Here is a 21,104-nt window from a genome sequence, read left to right as displayed (position 1 = left end):
AGAATATTAAATTTTCCTAGACCAATTGGAATTCTTCCTCTGGAACTCTTTAAAAAATATTTGACGGAAAATTTGAAAATGTTACCTCAAAACCTTCCCCCTGTGAACAAAATATATTATCTTCCTAAAAAATTCCAGGAAGAGAACCATGCGGCTCTGGATCATGGAAATCCTGATGAATTGAAAGATATTTCTTTAATTTTGGAGGACTCTCTATCCGAAGTAACAAATAGGGCTACACTTTTGGTCTCATATGTGTTTGAACAAGATTTAAATGCGGTAATGAAACTTTACTTTAAAAATATGCATCAAACATTTTGTGGCCAGAAGATATGGATATTTCCGGATGTTACCAAAGTCACACAGGATAGAAGGAAAAAATTCTTGGATTTAAGAGAGGAGACACGGTTACTGGGTGCTACGTTTTTATTAGCTTACCCATGTAAATGTATTGTTAAATATTTAGGACTTAAATATGTTTTCTTTATGCCAGAACAATTGAAATCTTTCATAGACCTGAAAAGAGTAGTAAAGACATAACATCTGAAGGGCAAATTTCAAAGTTATGTTGGTGGAGAAAGGCAGCCATGTCTTACTTTTGTACCTTTTTCTTCTTTTTTAAATTTAGATTTTTCCTGATCTTTACTTTTACACCCCCTCTCAACCAGATTTGTGGTCTAAGGAAGAGACAAAGAAATAGATAACAACTTTTCCTTTTTTGTTATGGAGATATACTATGATGTTGGTATATATGTATATATATTTCTTTATTTCTTTGTGCTCTGAATTACATGTAACAAGTTTTATGCTTGTGTTAATTATATAAATGAATAAATAAAATAATAAAAAAAAAAGAAGGGTGAACAGTTCCTCTGCAAGTACTTCCCAGTGCAGAGAGTTGATATAAGAGACCATTGGAGGGCAAGTTGGCGCTTTTTTGCCAAAGGAGTGTGTAACTTATCCAGACTATTTGAAGAACTCAAAGGTCAATGCTTACAAAAAGTAATCTTTCTTGGTAAAAATTTAGCTTCCCTCCTACTGGAAGGTTGTCTGGAACAGCCACTTTGATTTTGGCTATGCTCTCGTGGAGCCAGTCAAAAGCTTGTCCCTTGCTTTAACTGAGGAGCAGACTGGGGCTTCTGTTGCCGGAGACAGGAGTGCTAAGGTTGGGACTGCTGCTATGGATGGGAAGAAGGAGTGAACCTATATCTTGGAGAGTAGTAGGTTCCTCTTCGAGGCCCATCTGAAAACCTCTGAGAAATGGAGGAGTCAGAAGGAGGAGCCCAAGAGAGGGACTTAAGGTCATCGGTATGCTTTATGAGGCCCACAACCTTTTCCTCTTTGTGCCCAAAAAGATCATCTCCTTGGCAAAGGACTTCATCTAACCTCTCCTAAACCACAGGTTCCAGGTCGCAGACTTGCAGCCTTGAGAGTCTGCACATCCCCAAACCCAAGGTGGAGAGTCTGGACACAACATCGAAAGTGTCAAATGTACCTTTGGACAAATACTTCCTACATTTCTGCTTTTTGGCCAGCTGGCAAAGCTCTGCGGCCCTTACCACAGGGAGTGTCCACAAAGACAAGTACACTCTGCATCAGGGACATCAAGCAGAGGCTTGGGTAGGGCTGGTAAGTATGTGGGAAGCAAGCAGTGAGGTCTGATAAACCTCTGTCCCAAAAGAGTTCAGTGCTTAAGTCTCACTGTCTGGGGGAGCCAAGACACGAGTCTTCGAATACGGTTTATGCCAGAGCCGGTGGTTGGGAGGCGGGGATAGTGCTGGGCAGACTTATATGGTCTGTGCCCTGAAGAGCACAGGTACAAAGTAGGGTATACACAAAAAGTAGCACATATGAGTTGTCTTGTTGGGCAGACTGGATGGCCCGTGCAGGTCTTTTTCTGCCGTCATCTACTATGTTACCATGTTATCTAGACTACCCCAACTTGTCATTTCGTCCTTTAGATTGTAAGCTCCTTTGAGCAGGGACTGCCCCCCCTTTTTTGTTAAATTGTACAGCGCTGCGTAACCCTAGTAGCGCTATAGAAATGTCAAGTAGTAGCAGTAGTACCATAGAATGGTGGGGGCAGTTTGACCTCGAGTCCAGGAGCCTTCTGGATTCTGTAAATAGAACTGACCTTTTGAACCACATGCACACAGACAGGGGCCTCCCAATTCTTCATCTATGCATCCTGAAGAACTCCAAGCGTACAGTTACAGCTTCTCTAGGTGAGGAGTCAGTCCAGGATGGTAAACAATTCTGCCCTGGGCTTGCTCTCTGTCTCCAATCTAAATGGTATGGCTTCCAATATTTTCCTAACAAAACCTGTAAAGGAGAGTTCTTTGGGTGGGAGACTTCTGTCTTGTGAAGGAGATGGGTCTGATGGTATGCCACAGGACCTCTCCTCCAAGAAATACCCTGGCTCCTCAGACTCACATGAACGGTCCAACTAGGACTCGGCAAATTACTCTTTGTGGGAGGTATGAGCCTGTGCCTGCCTTGATCTACTGATGTGATGTCCAGGCCCCGATACTGGGCACAGAGGTACAAGGCCTGCTGTGCAACTCTGAAGCAGCTTCCTCCCCCCGAAGTCGAAAGCATTACTGTATCGATCAGTGCCAGACCCAATGCCCAGCATGGCACCTGAGTCGACTGTTTAACAGGTGGGCCATGGGCCTCCAGGATGGAGACGGTGCCATAGCTGGTGCAAACGCCCTCAATGCCTGTGCACTTTGCTGCTGCAGAAAGCCCGCCAGTACCTCTCATGGTTTGGAATCATTCATTAAGGACAGACATCGGTAAAGGCTGGGCCAAAGTTGGGATGGAGAAGCCTACAATTTGTCTCTGCTGAATCAGAAGCAGTGTCCCGGCCGCACGGAGACTGCTGCACTGGCACCACTACTACAGAAGGGGAGCAGCTCTTCCAGAACTGATGCTTCTTGGGTACTGGCAATACTGATTCCCCAGAGCTCCCGGCATCGTGCATTGAGGGGGACTGATACCAATACTTCCAATCTTCATTCGATATTTGGCACTGGGATCCCTCAGTACCGAGGAAGAGGACACTGTATCCATACGCCTCCCTCAGTGTCAGGTCTGATGTTGACTGGTTCCGGGGGCCCTGCTTCAATGCCAAGGTCGAGGCAGGTGAGGACCTTCTCGATGCTGGTGCACTCCCAGTGTCAGAGGCAGCTCTAGCAGGCATCAGGACCAATGCCGATAGATCAGACTTGGCACCAAAACGTTTTGCGCGTTGGACCTCTCTAACATTCTGGATCCTTTTCTGTATACACAAAATACAGAAGCCTCATGGTCTGGGCCCATGCACAGCAGGCACCAACTATGGTTATCAGTCTCAGAGATGGTAAAATTATGTATCATACCTGATAATTTTCTTTCCATTAATCATAGCTGATCAATCCATAGACTGGTGGGTTGTGTCCATCTACCAGCAGGTGGAGATAGAGAGCAAACTTTTGCCTCCCTATATGTGGTCATGTGCTGCCGGAAACTCCTCAGTATGTCGATATCAAAGCTCCATCCGCAGGACTCAGCACTTAGAGAATTACACCCACAAAGGGACACTCTGCCCAGCTCACCACCGCCGAAACGGGGGAGGGGAATTAACCCAGCTCATCCCCACACAAGTGGGGGAGGGGAATCCGTCCAGCTCATCCCCGCGGAGCGGGTGAGGGACACCACACCCGCCGATGCGGGGGGGATCTGGCTTATCCTGCAACCGCAACCGCGGGAGGAGCTGACTGACCCTAACACCGCCGAAGCGGGAGGGGTACAAAGCTGCCCTACAGCCGCACGAAGCGGGAGGGAGTGCCGGCAGAATTTAAGTCTCAATCCAGCCCCGTAAAACAGAGGGGAGAGGAATGCAGCAGCTCACTGTAACACAAACTCGTCTCAACTCTTGAAGAATCCAAGTGAAAAAACTTGAACACGAAGTCCTCCTGAAGGAACTGAAGACTAAACCTGAACCTAAAATTCAACCAGAATATAAACAGTACAGATATCTGGGAGGGGCTATGGATTGATCAGCTATGATTAATGGAAAGAAAATTATCAGGTATGATACATAATTTTACCTTCCATATCATCATGCTGATCAATCCATAGACTGGTGGGATGTACCGAAGCAGTACTCACCCAGGGCGGGACATTGAAATCCCTGACCTCAACACTGAAGCTCCAAACCGGGCCTCCGCCCGAGCAGCCACAGTCAAGCGGTAATGCTTGGAGAATGTATGGGCAGATGCCCAAGTTGCCGCCTTGCATATCTCTGCCAAGGAGACGGACCCGGCCTCTGCCATCGAGGCCGCCTGAGCTCTAGTGGAGTGAGCCTTCAGCTGGATAGGCGGCACCTTCCCCGCGGCCACATAAGCCGCTGCCATGGCTTCCTTGACCCATCTTGCCACTGTAGGCTTAGCAGCCTGCAGACCCTTACGAGGACCTGCAAACAGGACAAACAGATGATCCGATTTCTGGAAATCATTGGTCACTTCCAAGTATCTGATGATGACCCGTCTCACATCCAGATATTTGAGAGCAGAATACTCTTCTGGGTAGTCCTCCCTACGAAAGGAAGGGAGACAGAGCTGCTGACTCACATGGAAGCGAGAAACAATCTTGGGTAGGAAGGAAGGCACTGTGCGAATAGTCACTCCTGCCTCAGTGAACTGCAGAAAAGGCTCTCGACAAGAGAGTGCCTGGAGCTCGGAAACTCTTCTGGCTGAAGTGATAGCCACCAAAAAGACTGCTTTCAACGTCAGGTCTTTCAGAGATGCCCTCGACAAGGGTTCAAAAGGCGGCTTTTGCAAGGCTCTTAGCATCAGGTTGAGATTCCACGCAGGCACCACTGAGTGCAGAGGAGGGCGCAGGTGATTAACTCCCTTGAGGAAACGCACCACATCTGGCTGCGAAGCCAGGGAAGCACCCTTCAGGCGGCCCCTGAAGCAAGCCAGGGCCGCTACCTGGACTTTCAGGGAACTCAGCGACAGGCCTTTCTCCAGACCTTCTTGCAGGAACACCAGCACTGAAGAAATTGGAGCAGTAAATGGAGAAAGTGAACCTGCTTCACACCACGCTGCAAAGGTACGCCAAACCCTGGCGTAAGCAGTAGAAGTAGAGCGCTACCTCGCTCTCAGCAGAGTGGCGATGACCTTGTCTGAGAAGCCCTTCTTCCTCAGACTCTGCCGCTCAATAGCCAGGCCGTAAGACCAAAGGGGGAGGAATCCTCCATCACCACGGGACCCTGATGTAACAGGCCCTGCTCCACTGGCAGTCGCAGAGGTTCGTCCACTGAGAGCCTGATCAAGTCCGCATACCAGGGACGTCTGGGCCAATCCGGACCCACCAGGATTATCTGGCCCGGATGCTTTGCCACACGGTCTAGCACCCTGCCCAACATGGGCCAGGGCGGGAACACATAGAGTAACTCTTGTGTCGGCCACTGGAGAAGAGCATCTCTCCCAGGGATCGAGGGTCCCGTCCTCTGCTGAAAAAGCGCGGCACTTGGCAATTGGCCGATGACGCCATCAGATCTAGGCTCGGCTGGCCCCAGCGCTTCGTGATGTCCAAGAACGCCTGAGCAGATAGCTGCCACTCTCCGGGCTCCAAGGTATGGCGACTGAGAAAGTCCGCCTTGACATTCATGACCCCGGCAATGTGGGCCGCTGACAGCTGTTCCAGGTTCGCTTCCGCCCACTGGCATAGATTCATGGCCTCCTTGGCTAGAGGGGCGCTCTTGGTACCTCCCTGGCGGTTGACATAGGCCACAGCCGTGGCACTGTCCGACAGGACCCGTACAGGCTTCAACGCCAGTACCGGGATGAACTCCAAAAGCGCCAACCGAATGGCTCTGAGTTCCAGGAGGTTGATAGACCACTTTGCCTCTGCAGGAGACCAGAGCCCCTGCGCTGTCCTTCCCAAGCAGTGGGCTCCCCAGCCCGACAAAGAGGCGTCCGTCGTGACGACAATCCACTCCGGGGTCACCAGAGGCATTCCTGCAGACAACTTGTCTGTCTGCGTCCACCAGCTCAGCGCCTTGCGCACTGCTGGGTCCAAGGGAAGGCGCACAGCATAATCCTCCGACATCGGAGTCCAGCGCTGCAGCAGAGAGTGTTGTAGTGGTCTCATATGAGCCCTGGCCCAGGGCACTACTTCCATCGTGGCCGTCATAGCCCAACAGCTGCACATATTCCCAAGCCCGAAGAGGAGAGGCTACTAGGAACTGGTCCATCTGAGCCTGAAGCTTGACAATCCGATTGTCTGGCAGGAACAGTCTGCCCACTTGGGTGTCGAATCGAACTCCCAGATACTCCAGGGACTGAGTTGGGCGCAGCTGGCTTTTCTCCCAGTTGATGATCCACCCCAGGGAGCTCAAAAGAGCAACCACCCGGTTCACAGCTTTGCCGCACTCTGCATAAGAGGGGGCTCGGATCAACCAGTCGTCCAGATAAGGATGGACTTGTACTCCTTCCTTCCTCAGGAAGGCCGCGATGACCACCATTACTTTGGAGAAGGTCCGCGGAGCAGTAGCCAACCCGAACGGGAGGGCTCTGAACTGGAAGTGTCGGCCCAGTACTGCAAAACGCAGAAAGCGTTGATGAGGAGGCCAGATGGGAATATGCAAGTACGCTTCCTTGATGTCCAAGGATGCCAGGAACTCTCCTGCCTTCACTGCCGCTATAACAGAGCGGAGGGTCTCCATGCAAAAGTGCCTGATTGACCCCTTTGAGGTCGAGGATAGGCCGGACAGAACCTCCTTTCTTTGGTACCACAAAGTAAATGGAGTAACGCCCCTTGCCAAGCTGACTTTCTGGCTCCGGAACGACTGCACCCAGGCGGATCAGATTGTCCAAAGTCTGCTGCACTGCCACAGCTTTGACCGGAGACTTGCAGGGAGAGAGTACAAACCCGTCTCTTAAGGGTCGGCAGAACTCTAGCTTGTAGCCGTCTCTGATGACTTCCAGCACCCACGCGTCTGAAGTTATTGTGGTCCACTCGCCCAGAAACGAGGACAGCCGTCCTCCAATCTGCACTGGGGCGTGGACCAAGGCCCCGTCATTGGGTACGAGACCCTGGGGGAGGACCGAAGGGAGCACCTCCGGGACGGCGGTCTCTGCGAAAGGAATGCTGCTTGGGGGAGAAATTCCTCTTAAAGGAAGAGGGGGCAGAGGAACCCGACCTGCCCGGGCGGTACCGACGGGCTTCCTGAAACCGTCCTCTGGAGGTACCGGGACGAGTACTAGCCCGAGCCCTGACCTCTGGTAACTTCTTGCCCTTAGACGTGCCGAGATCGGTCACGATTTTGTCCAGCTCGACCCCAAAGAGCAGCTTGCCTTTAAAAGGCAATCTAGCCAGGCGGGATTTAGAGGCGTGGTCAGCAGACCAATGTTTCAGCCAAAGCCACCGCCGCGCAGAGATTGTCTGAGCCATGCCTTTAGCTGAGGCCCTCAAGACATCATTCAGCAAGTCTGCCAAATAGGCTAAGCCCGATTCCAGGGCCGGCCAATCAGCCCTCAAGGAAGATCCAAGTGGGAAGCCCGCTGCACCATAGTCAGGCACGCCCTGGCCACATAGGAGCCGCAAACTGAGGCCTGCAAACTTAAAGCAGCCGCCTCAAAGGACGACCTTAAGGCCGCCTCCAATCTTCTGTCTTGGGCGTCCTTTAGGGCCGTGCCACCTTCCACCGGCAACGCCGTTTTCTTAGTCACTGCAGTGATTAAAGAATCCACGGTAGGCCACAGATAGGCCTCACGTTCACTTTCAGTCAAAGGATAGAGGCGGGACATAGCCCTAGCCACTTTAAGGCTCGCTTCAGGGACATCCCATTGAGCCGAAATTAAGGTGTGCATGGCATCATGCACGTGGAAGGTTCTAGGCGGGCGCTTCGTCCCCAGCATAATGGCAGAGCCAACAGGGGCTGAGGGAGAGACGTCCTCTGGAGAGGAAATCTTCAAAGTGTCCATGGCCTGTATCAACAGGTTGGGCAAATCCTCTGAGCTAAAAAGCCGCGCTGCAGAGGGGTCATCCGCTCCATCCGAGCGGGGATCCGTCTCCTCCAAGGAATCCGCAAAGGACTGTTGGGAGAACTCAGATACGCTGCCCTCATCTACATCGGAGGAGACAAAGTCCTCCAAGGCCTGGGAATCAACCCGAGGGTGTTTACCTCTGGGAACCTCAACCTCTTTACCAGACGAGGGAGCAGGGGCAGCGTTTTGCATAAGGAAGGCCTGATGCAGCAGCAAAACAAACTCGGGGGAGAAACCCCCCCAGACTGTGCACTTCCGCAGCCTGGGCTACAGCCCTAGACGCACCCTCAACCGGCGCTCGCAAGAGCGGGGGAGAGACATGCTGCGCATCCAAAATGGCGTCCGGCGCGACACTCCGCGAAGGAGCCGCGCGGAAAGAACGGCGCTTAACTTTAGCCGCTTTTGTGCCGTCGCCCAAATTAAGGGTGTTCATGGCATTAATGTCTCCAACCTCAAGGGCGGCCCAAGAAGAAGCCGTCCGAGCCGCGTGGCCAGCCAAGATGGCGGAGGCGAGGAGCGGGGGATGGGTGTTTATGGCGGGAAAATCCGCCACGCCGGAGGAAGGACCGGGACATTCATCGGTCACGAAACTGTCACCCAACAAGGGCGAATCAGGCTTTAAGACCCCCGCATCCCCTCTAGAAGCGCTCAAGCGATCCGGGGAGCGACTCTTTGCGCCCTCGCGCTCCGACGCCATATGCCACGAGGAGAAGAATCGGGGAACCCCCTGCCCGCTATAAAAAGGTAAAAATTACCTGCTTGCCGCTCCGAGCTGTAACGACCTGGTGTCCCAGTGAGTAGCTGCAATAAACGTTTAAATAAACGTCGAAATAAACGCCTTTAAGGACGTTCAAAATTTTTTTTTTTTTTTTTTTCAACGGAGCCAGCGGGAGGGGGGAGAAAAGGAGGGACCTGGCGCCACCAGGTTTGCACTTGCTCAAGAAGAGCCCTCAACCCCAGGCACTCAACAAAACCTAAAAATTAGGCTTGGAGGCCTAGCCAGAGCTGCTGCTGTGTGTGACCACCACCTGCTGAGATAGAGAACATACTGGGGAGTTTCCGGCAGCACATGACCACATATAGGGAGGCAAAAGTTTGCTCTCTATCTCCACCTGCTGGTAGATGGACACAACCCACCAGTCTATGGATTGATCAGCTTGATGATATGGAAATGGCGGAGGCGAGCCGCGGGGGATGGGCGTTTATGGCGGGAAAAACCGCTACACCGAAGGAAGGACCGGGACACTCATCTGTCATGAAACTGTCACCCAACAAGGGCGATCAAACTTTAAGACCCCCGCATCCCCTCTAGAAGCGCACACGCGATCCGGGGAGCGACTCTTTGCGCCCTCGCCCTCCGACGCCATAGGCCACGTGGAGACCAATCGGGGAACCCCCCTGCCCGCTATAAAAGGTAAAAATTACCTGCTTTCCGCTCCGAGCTGTAACGACCTGGTGTCCCAGTGAGTAGCTGCAATAAACGTTTAAATAAACGTCGAAATAAACGCCTTTAAGGACGTTCAAAATTTTTTTTTTTTTTTTTTCAACGGAGCCAGCGGGAGGGGGGAGAAAAGGAGGGACCTGGCGCCACCAGGTTTGCACTTGCTCAAGAAGAGCCCTCAACCCCAGGCACTCAACAAAACCTAAAAATTAGGCTTGGAGGCCTAGCCAGAGCTGCTGCTGTGTGTGACCACCACCTGCTGAGATAGAGAACATACTGGGGAGTTTCCGGCAGCACATGACCACATATAGGGAGGCAAAAGTTTGCTCTCTATCTCCACCTGCTGGTAGATGGACACAACCCACCAGTCTATGGATTGATCAGCATGATGATATGGAAAAACCTGTTGCACTGGGCACAACGCTTAAAGCCACTGGGAACATTTTTTAACACGAAAGGGAAAACTGCCAATGCAAAATCAAACAGCTCAATAGTGAGGATGAAGCAGCTCACCTGCACTCAAAAATGCTGATGCAACCCGGTCAATGCTCAGGCCTTGGGAGAAAAATATAAGAAACAAACTGGTCAAAAAGACCAGTTTGAAACTAAGGTGTAAAAGGAAGGAAAATTATGAGAAAAAGAAAAACTCATATATGGGAAGGCACGAAGAGGCAAAAATGCTAAGACCCACAGAAGAGAGATCACTGATGTGACTTCCCTGCTCTGCAGAAAAACAGAGACCGATGGTCCTGTGTTCACACGTCGGGCAGGAATGCACGTGTTCACACGTCGGGCAGCACCTGCACCAAGGCTCTGTTGGATGACGGCTATCCACATGAGAGAAATGATGTCCTGCTTGTCATTGAAGAAAAGGTTTTTGAGAAGTGGTGTAATCTCGTTAACCATGTCCTTCCCAACTGTGCTAGCTTTCTATATTGGTCCCAGAGTTAGAGCTTCAGAACCATCAGCAACTAATGTAAACAACTCAAAATTAAAGTTAGATGACAAAAAGGGAGAAAGTTATAGGATAGTTAACACAAAAATCCTTCATTTACGAACTTGTCTTAAAACTTGTACATTTCAAGGTGTGAAAAGATAAGGTATAAGTTTTTTAATTAAATTAAAATTTCACTCCCAACTTGCCTGTCTTCGCAAATCTCTGGTCTTCTTTGTCATTTTATCAATAGCCAAGTTAAGTGCATCACTTCTTTCTTTACGTCCAGTCTGGGAAAGAAAATAAGATTTTTATTTCTTTTAAATAAACTAAGCAGGCAAACACAGTTATCAAGCTTTGAAGAAAATCTAACGAAAACCTGGCATGCTTTAAAAGAAGAAAAGAGGCAAGAAGAAAAAGAGGCTGCGGTTCATCACACTGGCCTCGAGAAGCCCAATGTAGGCAACCTTTATGCTTTGAAAATCCTGTTTTAAGGTGTGTTACATGTCATTTTTACAAGAGCCATATGTGCCCCTGATGCAGGCAGTCCACTGCCGAAACACATCTGGATGGCAGAACAATACAAGCACACATTCTTTTATCGAAGGTTGCTCCTTTAATAAACTTCTTATTCAATAGCCACTAGCTGGTTTCCTTGGATGCTTTAAAACAAACCTGACCAAAATCAACGCATCAATTTGTTTTTTTTTTTTTGGGTTTTTTTTTGGTGGGGGAGCGGAGGGAATTCTATAAAGGTGTTTATGCAACAAAATATGTGAGTAAAATGACCATGCATATGCGCATGTAAACACTGGAAATCTGGCTACACACTATTTTGTAGCTGCATGCATATTTCTACTAGCATGTAGTTTGCAGGTAAGCATTCACATGGGCGGGATGCACACAGGACTAGACTCTATATATAGTGCCTAAAAAAAATCAGCACCAAAAATATTTCCACCTATTCGTATTCTGTAAACCGTGCCTAGAGTTAGGCACAATTTATAAAATATGCCTAGGGGCATGCCTGCGCCTAACTCTAGGTGTGTCCATTTACACCAAGTAAAACTTGGTGTTAAATACTGGTGCATAAGTTAGGTGCAAGCAGGTGTATTCTATAACCATGCATGTAGATTTTCAGAACTATCACCACCACAACCCCCCTCTTTGGCAGCACAGATTAGAATTTATGCGCAACACTTTACAGAATATGCCTAGCAATTTGTGCATGTAAATTCTAATTAATGCCAATTAGTATCAATAATTGCTTGTTAAGTGGCAATTATCGGCGCTGACTGGCCTGTCAAGTAATTAAATTGCACCCACACATCCAGAATACAACTGGGTTTGCGCGCACAATTTTGGTCACACTTTATAGAATCTGGGAGATAACTTACAGTATTCCACACATTATGTGCATCTCCTAAATCAAGGTGCGAACATTACACCAGTTCTATGACTGATCTAGGTGCTCATGCCTAAATAAATGCATATGCATAACCAGAGTAGCATTCTGTAAAGGAAAATAGGTGACAGAAAAGGCTCCAATTAGGTGCCCCTTTATAGAATTGCCCTCTAAATGTAAATACATCTTATACAGCTCCAAATTCTCAGATCAAGGTTAAAAAAAAACACTCAATTGATGCAAGGGATTATACATACGTCTGTAAATAAGTCATAGACCACATAATATACCTTGGCAGATTTGACAAAGAAAAAAAAAAAAAAACACGCACACACATACTACTACTAAAAAGTTAATGGGGTCTTAGGATCAATTTCAAGTAGCTGTCAAACGCATTTTATTGCTATACATCACCATAGTGACTCCCAGACCAGGCGTCTCTTCAACAGCCTGAACTAGAGAATGAGATTTTTGAAAATTTTCTTCCAATTATAATAATTTTTTCGGTTTGAAATACATTTAAACCGAGGACCGTGTAAAACGAGGATCAGAAGATAGGTCATTATACTAATCGCTATTGCAACCATAGAAAGAAATAAACATAAAAGTAATAGTCATATCGAGTACCCCTTTATGGATTTGGCTTGGCCTCATTTAGAATAGTCATATTGAGCATTTTTTTATGGATCAGGCTTGGCCCCCCCCCCCCTTTTTTTTTCTCTTCTATTTAGAACACAGTGTTATCATAGCCTTCATATTCTGTTATTTCCACAGACTATTGAAAATACAGACTGCAAGTTTCCAACATTGCTCACTCTGGATCATCGTTATTGTTTTCCACTCCAGTATTTAGGTTGGTCCCATTTTATTTTTAACCTTTATTTTTCTTTTTTAAGGAAATGTTATTGTTTATGTTAAACATTACACTATTGTTTGCATTAAAATAGTCATATATATCATTAAGAGATTTATAACTTATAATGGTATGCTGTTTGTTCTTTATGCTATTATCCAGTGTTTTTTAAATATTCTCCTTTTTTATTATTAATTTTGTGAATTATATGTGTATTTTGTTTGATTTTCTTATGTCATTATTTTTATTGTTTTATATAATGTTTTTATTTGTAGACTCCTGATGTAGGCCTGCTGGCCAAAACACAACGTTGTGTCGAGTCAATATACTGTATAATAAAATTTTAGTTCATCTTTACTAAGATCCAGTCTCTGGGATTCCTGGTTTTTTACCCACTCCTCTGCTGCTTTGTAACTATCCGTGGGACTTCTTTGAGTTCTCCATGTTTGTGGATTCTCTACTGACAAATCCTATATAACATGATATTTCATCGATATTAGCCATCCTATTACTTTTGTTGACTATTTTTTAAAAACTTGTATAAAATCTCATAACAAATATATTCAATATTTAAAAATTTTTTAAATAAATGTGCAGGAGCTCAGTACATCCCCTTATTCAAGCTCCTGGGGAATTATGGTTTAATGATGAAAATCATCACACCACCAGCATTAGAGTACTTGACCACAAGAACGTAAAATAAGATGCAATGCTACTGTGCTCTTCTCTTTTGCTGTTGTCCCAAAAGCTGGTAATATTAAATTCACCTCGTGACAAAATACTTCATAAAATCATAGATATTAGCAGAGTGAGAAAAGGGGAGTGTGAGAGTGAAAGTGGGAGAGAGAGTGAGTGAGTTGGAGTATGTGAAATAAGGTGGTCTCCAGCAGAGCGGGGATGGAAAGATGTGCCATGGAGAAAGATATCTTACCAAAGGGGGGAGCAAGGATCTCACTTGGCAGAGATCAGATAACATCAGAAATGCTGCTACAGTGAACCAGTACGGGCCTGACAGCAGCTAGCAAAGTAAGTCCATTCAACCAACCAACCAACCAACCAAGAGGTAAGCTAGTACTGACTGAGTGGAGACATTAAACATAACATCTTACCGAGATACAGAGATTTTAAGTTTCTATATATTTCTTTAATCAGACCTTAATTAAATTTATTAATTTGTATAACTAATCTGAGCTAAATAAAAACCATACTTTAATTCCCAAGCAAAGCTGTATTCACTGTCAGCATCTCTCGCTTATATAAGGCATAGTATTAAGAGGGTATACAGGTACTGCCTAATCTAACAATTTGTACCGTCAATGTTCTACGGCTGGCTGGTTGGGTTCGTAACATCCTGACGTCAGCAAGCCTCCAGTGTTCCCTTCCCTTTCACTGTTACGTCCTCCTCTGACATCATTTCGTCTTTAAGCGAGGGCGGGACAGTGAGAGGGAAGGGAACGCTGGAGGCGAGCTGACGTCAGGATGTTACAAACGCAAGTGAAGGCAACGGAACGCTGGAGGGGAGGACAATCGATGGACATGGATGGGATGGGAGGAGAGGAGAGAATCGCGGGACACGGAGGGCAGGGCAGGGCAGAGGGGAGAATCGCGGGACACGGAGGGGATGGGAGGACAGGGGAGAATCGCGGGACACGGAGAGGATGGGAGGCCAGGGGAGAATCGCGGCACACGGAGGAGAGGGCAGGGCAGAGGAGAATTGCTGGACATGGAGGGGGGGGGGGGGTCAGAATCACGGGACATGGAGGGGAGGGAAGAATCACTGGGCAGAGGGGAGAGAGGAAATATTGCTTAGACGAGAGCCTTCCTAGGGCCCGTTTCATTTTTGATGAAACGGGCTTGGTTCCACTACTAAGACTATAAACAGATCTTCTAACAGTCCTATTCCCGTTATCATTTTTTCACACTTCTCTGTACCTTTTCCAATTCCGCTATATCTTTGAGATGCAGTGACCAAAAAACTGCACATATTTGAGGTACAGTGGAGGAGTGGCCTAGTGGTTAGGGTGGTGGACTTTGGTCCTGGGGAACTGAGGAACTGAGTTCGATTCCCACTTCAGGCACAGGCAGCTCCTTGTGACTCTGGGCAAGTCACTTAACCCTCAATTGCCCCATGTAAGCCGCATTGAGCCTGCCCATGAGTGGGAAAGTGTGGGGTACAAATGTAACAAAAAAAAAAAAAAAAAATAGAGCAATACAAAAAAAGAACAAAAACAAAAACACTACAGCCTCTGGGTTTCTGCCAGATACTTGTGATCTGGATTGGCCACTGTTGGATGCAGGATATGGGGCTAGATTAACCACTGGTCTGAGCTGCTCCTACCCAAACCTCCTTGGACTAATCCACCACTATCTTCTCTTCTCCCAGCCGCTGCTATGGCAGCCTGGAGGAACTGCAAACTTCCATGCTCTTCCCTTCCCCTCGCTCACTCACTCCCTCCCTCCCTGGTAAAGCATAATGCAAACGTGCACGGGGCCATAATCCTGCTGCGCGCGCCGCTGCCGGCCTCCCTCCTTCTCCCTCACTCGCCTCATAATATAAGTTCCTGCTTCCAGAGAAAGGAGGGAAGACGTCATCGGCACGCGCAGGAGCATGGCCCCTCGCATGTTTTTGTTTTGTAGCAGCGCCGGGTGTGGGGGTGATGGAGAGCGTGAATGAGAGAGCCAGGAAAGGGCAGGGTAAAGCAAAGAAGCTCGCAGTTCCTCCTGCCTGCCATAGCAGCAGCTGGGAGTAGATAGTAGTTTGGCACCTATGTCCCTAACCTTGTGGACGGGGAAAAAATGTTGGCAAGACAATTGACTGGTTCAGATGGAACTCCGACACCACCTTTGGCAAGAACTTAGGGTGCGTACGGAGGACTACCCTGTTATGATGAAATTTGATATAAGATGCATGGACTACCAAGGCTTGGAGCTCACTGACTCTACGAGCTGAAATAACAGCCACCAAGAAAATGACCTTCCAGGTCAAGTACTTCAGATGGCAGGAATTCAGTGGCTCAAAAGGAGCTTTCATCAGCTGGGTGAGAACGACGTTGAGATCCCATGACAATGGTGGAGGTTTGACAGGGGGCTTTGACAAAAGCAAACCTCTCATGAAGCGAACTAAAGGCTGTCCAGAGATAGGCTGACCTTCTACACATTGATGGTAAGCACTAATCGCACTAAGGTGAACTCTTACGGAGTTGGTCTTAAGACCAGACTCTGATAAGTGTAGAAGGTATTCAAGCAGGGTCTGTGTAGGACAAGAAAAGGGATCTAGGGCCTTGCTGTCACACCAGACGGCAAACCTCCTCCATTTAAAATAACACTTTTTCGTGGAATCTTTCCTGGAAGCAAGCAAGACTCGGGAGACACCCTCTGAAAGGCTAAAAGAGGCAACTTCTATGTTCTCAACAACCAGGCTGTGAGAGCCGGAGACTGAAGGTTGGGATGTAGAAGCGACCCCCTCATTCTGGGTGATGAGGGTCGGAAAAACACTCCAATCTCCACGGTTCTTTGGAAGAAGCGGAAACGATATCTGACCGGGCCAAAAAGGAGCAATCAGAATCATGGTTCTGTGGTCTTCCTTGAGTTTCAGCAGAGTTTTCCCTACTAGAGGTATGGGAAGATATGCATACAGAAGGCCCGTCCCCCAATGCAGGAGAAAAGAATCTGAGGTTAGTCTGTCATGGGCCTGAAGTCTGGAACAGAATTGAGATACTTTGTGATTGATCTGAGTGGCAAAAAGATCCACCGAGTAGGTACCCCACGCTAGGAAGATCTTGCGGACCACGTCCTTGTTCAGTGACCACTTGCAAGGTTGCATTATCCTGCTCAGTCTGTCAGCCAGACTGTTTATGCCGGCTAGGTATGTAGCCTGAAGAAGCATATCGTGATGGTGAGCCCAGAGCCACATCCGGACAGCCTCCTGACACAGATGGCGAGATCCGGTGCCCCCCTGCTTGTTGGTGTAATACATCGCAACCTGATTGTCTGTCTGAATTAGAATAATTTGATGGGACAGCTGATCTCTGAAAGTCTTGACAGTGTTCCAGATCGCTCATAATTCCAGGATGTTGATCTGAAAATCCTTCTCCTGAAAAGACCAAGCTCTGAGTGTGAAGTCCATCTACATGAGCTCCCCACCCTAGAAGGGATGCATCCATTGTCAGCACTTTTTGTGGCTGAGGAATCTGGAATGGATGTCCCAAGATCAGATTGGATTGAATGGTACACAACTGAAGGGAACTGCAAAAGTCAGTGGAGAGACGGATGACATCCTCTAGATCTCCTGTGGCCTGGCACCACTGGGAAGCAAGGGTCCACTGAGCTGATCTCATATGTAGGCGTGCCATGGGATTCACATGAACCGTGGAGGCCATGTGCCCTAAAAGTCTCAACATTTGCTGAGCTGTTTTCTGTTGAGACGCTTGAGCCAAAGACACTAGGGCCAGAAGATTGTCTGCCCTTGCCTTGGGAAGATAAGCTTGAGATGTCCGTGTATCCAACAGAGCTCCAATGAACTCCAATTTCTGTACTGGAACAAGATGGGACTTGGGATAATTTATTACAAACCCCAGTAGCTCCAGCAGTTGAATAGTCATCGAGTGGACCGTAAAGCCCCTGCTTTCGAAGTGTTCTTCAGCAGCCAATCGTCGAGATAAGGGAACACATGCACTCCCAGTCTGCGTAGCGATCCTGCAACAACTGCCAAGCATTTTGTGAAGACCCTGGGTGCAGATGCGAGACCAAAGGGCAGTACACAGTACTAAAAGTGCCGAGTTCCCAGTCGAAATGAAAGGTACTTCCTCTGAGTTGGGAGCACCAAGATGTGAGTATAGGCATCCTTTAAGTCCAGAGTGTACAGCACTGTGTATGCCTTGTAGCGCTATAGAAATGATAAGTAGTAGTAGTAGAGAGCATAGCCAATCATTTTCCTGAATCATGGGAAGAAGGGTGGCAAGGGAAACCATCCTGAACTTTTCTCGGACTAGAAATTTATTCAGGGCCCTTAGGTCTAGGATGGGACGCACCCACCCCCCCCTTGCTATCTTTTGCACAAGAAATTACCTGGAACAGAATCCCAGCCCTTCTTCACCTGGTGGAATGGGTTCGACCGCATTGGCCTTTAGAAATAAGATGGGGGAGTTAGAATATATTGCACTAAATGAAAAATTAGATATAATAGGCATCTCTGAGACCTGGTGGAAGGAGGATAACCAGTGGGACACTGTCATACCGGGGTACAAATTATATCGTAGTGATAGGGTGAATCGGATTGGTGGAGGGGTAGCATTGTATATTAACGAGAGCCTTGAATCAAATAGATTGAAAATTCTGCAGGAAGCAAAACACTCCTTGGAATCACTGTGGATTGAAATTCCATGTGCAAAGGGGAAAAGGATAGTGATAGGAGTGTACTACCGTCCGCCTGGCCAGGACGAACAGACGGATGCGGAAATGTTAAAGGAAATCAGGGACGCAAACAAACTGGGCAACACAATAATAATGGGGGATTTCAATTACCCGCATATAGACTGGGGTAATGTAACATCTGTACACGCAAGGGACATAAGATTTCTTGATGAAATCAAGGACAGCTTCATGGAACAGCTAGTTCAGGAGCCGACAAGAGAAGGAAAAATACTAGACTTAGTCCTTAGTGGTGCTCATGATCTAGTGCAGGGGGTAACGATACGAGGGCCGCTTGATAACAGTGATCATAATATGATCGGTTTTGATATTGGCATTGAAGGAAGTGAAACTAGGAAATCAAGTACGCTAGCGTTTAACTATAGAAAAGGTGATTACGACAAAATGAGAAAAATGGTGAAAAAAAGACTGAAAGGAGCAGCTCGCAGAGTAAAAAACTTGCATCAGGCGTGGATGCTGTTTAAAAACACCATCCTGGAGGTTCAGGACAAATATATTCCACGTATTAGGAAAAAGGGAAAAAAGACTAAACGTCAGCCGGCGTGGCTAAACAGTAAGATAAAGGAAATCATTAGAGCCAAAAAACAATCCTTCAGAAAGTGGAGAAGAGAACCAACTGAAAGTAACAGGATAGATCATAAGGAATGCCAAGCCAAATGCAAAGCGGAGATAAGGAGGGCAAAAAAGGAATTTGAGAAGAAATTAGCGTTGGAAGCAAAAATACATAGTAAAAACTTTTTTAGATACATTAAAAGCAGGAAACCGGCCAAAGAGTCGGTTGGGCCGCTGGACGAAAATGGTGTTAAAGGGGCGATCAAGGAGGACAAAGCCGTAGCGGAGAAATTAAATGAATTCTTTGCTTCGGTCTTCACCGAGGAGGATTTGGGGGGGACACCGGTGCCGGAAAGAATATTTGAAGCGGGGGAGTCGGAGAAACTAAACGAATTCTCTGTAACCTTGGAGGATGTAATGGGTCAGTTCAGCAAGCTGAAGAGTAGTAAATCACCGGGACCTGATGGTATTCATCCCAGAGTATTAATAGAACTAAAAAATGAACTTGCGGAGCTACTGTTAGAAATATGCAATCTGTCCCTAAAATCGAGTGTAATACCGGAAGACTGGAGGGTAGCCAATGTTACTCCGATTTTTAAGAAAGGTTCCAGAGGAGATCCGGGAAATTATAGACCGGTGAGTCTGACGTCGGTGCCGGGCAAGATGGTGGAGGCTATTATTAAGAATAAAATTGCAGAGCATATACAAAAACATGGACTGATGAGACAAAGTCAGCACGGATTTAGTGAAGGGAAGTCTTGCCTCACCAATCTAATGCATTTTTTTGAGGGGGTAAGCAAACATGTGGACAATGGGGAGCCGGTTGATATTGTATATCTGGATTTTCAGAAGGCGTTTGACAAAGTGCCGCACGAAAGACTCCTGAAGAAATTGCAGAGTCATGGAATCGGAGGTAGGGTATTATTATGGATTAACAACTGGTTGAAAGATAGGAAGCAGAGAGTAGGATTGCGTGGCCAGTATTCTCAGTGGAGGAGGGTAGTTAGTGGGGTCCCGCAGGGGTCTGTGCTGGGTCCGTTGCTTTTTAATGTATTTATAAATGACCTAGAGATGGGAATAACTAGTGAGGTAATTAAATTCGCCGATGACAAAATTATTCAGGGTCGTCAAGTCGCAGGAGGAATGTGAACGATTACAGGAGGACCTTGCGAGACTGGGAGAATGGGCGTGCAAGTGGCAGATGAAGTTCAATGTTGACAAGTGCAAAGTGATGCATGTGGGTAAGAGGAACCCGAATTATAGCTACGTCTTGCAAGGTTCCGCGTTAGGAGTTACGGATCAAGAAAGGGATCTGGGTGTCGTCGTCGATGATACGCTGAAACCTTCTGCTCAGTGTGCTGCTGCGGCTAGGAAAGCGAATAGAATGTTGGGTGTTATTAAGAAGGGTATGGAGTCCAGGTGTGCGGATGTTATAATGCCGTTGTATCGCTCCATGGTGCGACCGCACCTGGAGTATTGTGTTCAGTACTGGTCTCCGTATCTCAAAAAAGATATAGTAGAATTGGAAAAGGTACAGCGAAGGGCGACGAAAATGATAGTGGGGATGGGACGACTTTCCTATGAAGAGAGGCTGAGAAGGCTAGGGCTTTTTAGCTTGGAGAAGAGACGGCTGAGGGGAGATATGATAGAAGTGTATAAAATAATGAGTGGAATGGATCGGGTGGATGTGAAGCGACTGTTCACGCTATCCAAAAATACTAGGACTAGAGGGCATGAGTTGAAGCTACAGTGTGGTAAATTTAAAACGAATCGGAGAAAATTTTTCTTCACCCAACGTGTAATTAGACTCTGGAATTCATTGCCGGAGAACGTGGTACGGGCGGTTAGCTTGACGGAGTTTAAAAAGGGGTTAGATAGATTCCTAAAGGACAAGTCCATAGACCGCTATTAAATGGACTGGAAAAATTCCTCATTTTTAGGTATAACTTGTCTGGAATGTTTTTACGTTTGGGGAGCGTGCCAGGTGCCCTTGACCTGGATTGGCCACTGTCGGTGACAGGATGCTGGGCTAGATGGACCTTTGGTCTTTCCCAGTATGGCACTACTTATGTACTTATGTACTTATGAGTTCCTCTGCAAATACCTGCTTGTGCTGAGAGCTGAAGGACTGAGCTCCCGGTGGGCAATTTGGAAGCTTGGATGCCAGATTGAGCGGGTATCCTAACCAAACTATTTGAAGAACCCACTTGTCAGAGGTTATAAGAGGCCACCTTTGGTGAAAAAATATCAACCTCCTCCTGACAGGCAAGTCGCCCGGTTTGGACACTTTTACTGTGGCTATGCTGCACTGCAGCCAGTCAAAAGCCTGACCCTTCCTTTTGCTGGGGAGCCCTAGGGGCCTTTGGCGCACGGCATTGATGAGAATGCGCATGCTGGGGCTGAGCCTGAACCAGCTGCCGAGAGGCAGAAGTGTACCTACGCCTATTTTA

At 47.5% G+C, this 21,104-nt stretch overlaps 1 protein-coding gene across 2 annotated transcripts in view; it reads right to left on the bottom strand.

Moving 5' to 3' along the window:
- The window catches only part of CTNNA1 (catenin alpha 1), a 449,363-nt gene that overhangs the window by 164,555 nt on the left and 263,704 nt on the right, over window positions 1–21,104 (bottom strand). For both annotated transcript variants that reach the window (XM_030212635.1, XM_030212634.1), the window contains one exon: window positions 10,624–10,704. In XM_030212635.1, the coding sequence (XP_030068495.1) occupies window positions 10,624–10,704 (81 nt within the window). The remainder of the gene's footprint in view (window positions 1–10,623; window positions 10,705–21,104) is intronic.

The sequence above is a fragment of the Microcaecilia unicolor genome, chromosome 8, assembly GCF_901765095.1.
Source record: "Microcaecilia unicolor chromosome 8, aMicUni1.1, whole genome shotgun sequence".
Classification (NCBI taxonomy): Eukaryota; Metazoa; Chordata; class Amphibia; order Gymnophiona; family Siphonopidae; genus Microcaecilia; species Microcaecilia unicolor.
This window is presented reverse-complemented; position numbering and strand designations above follow the sequence as displayed.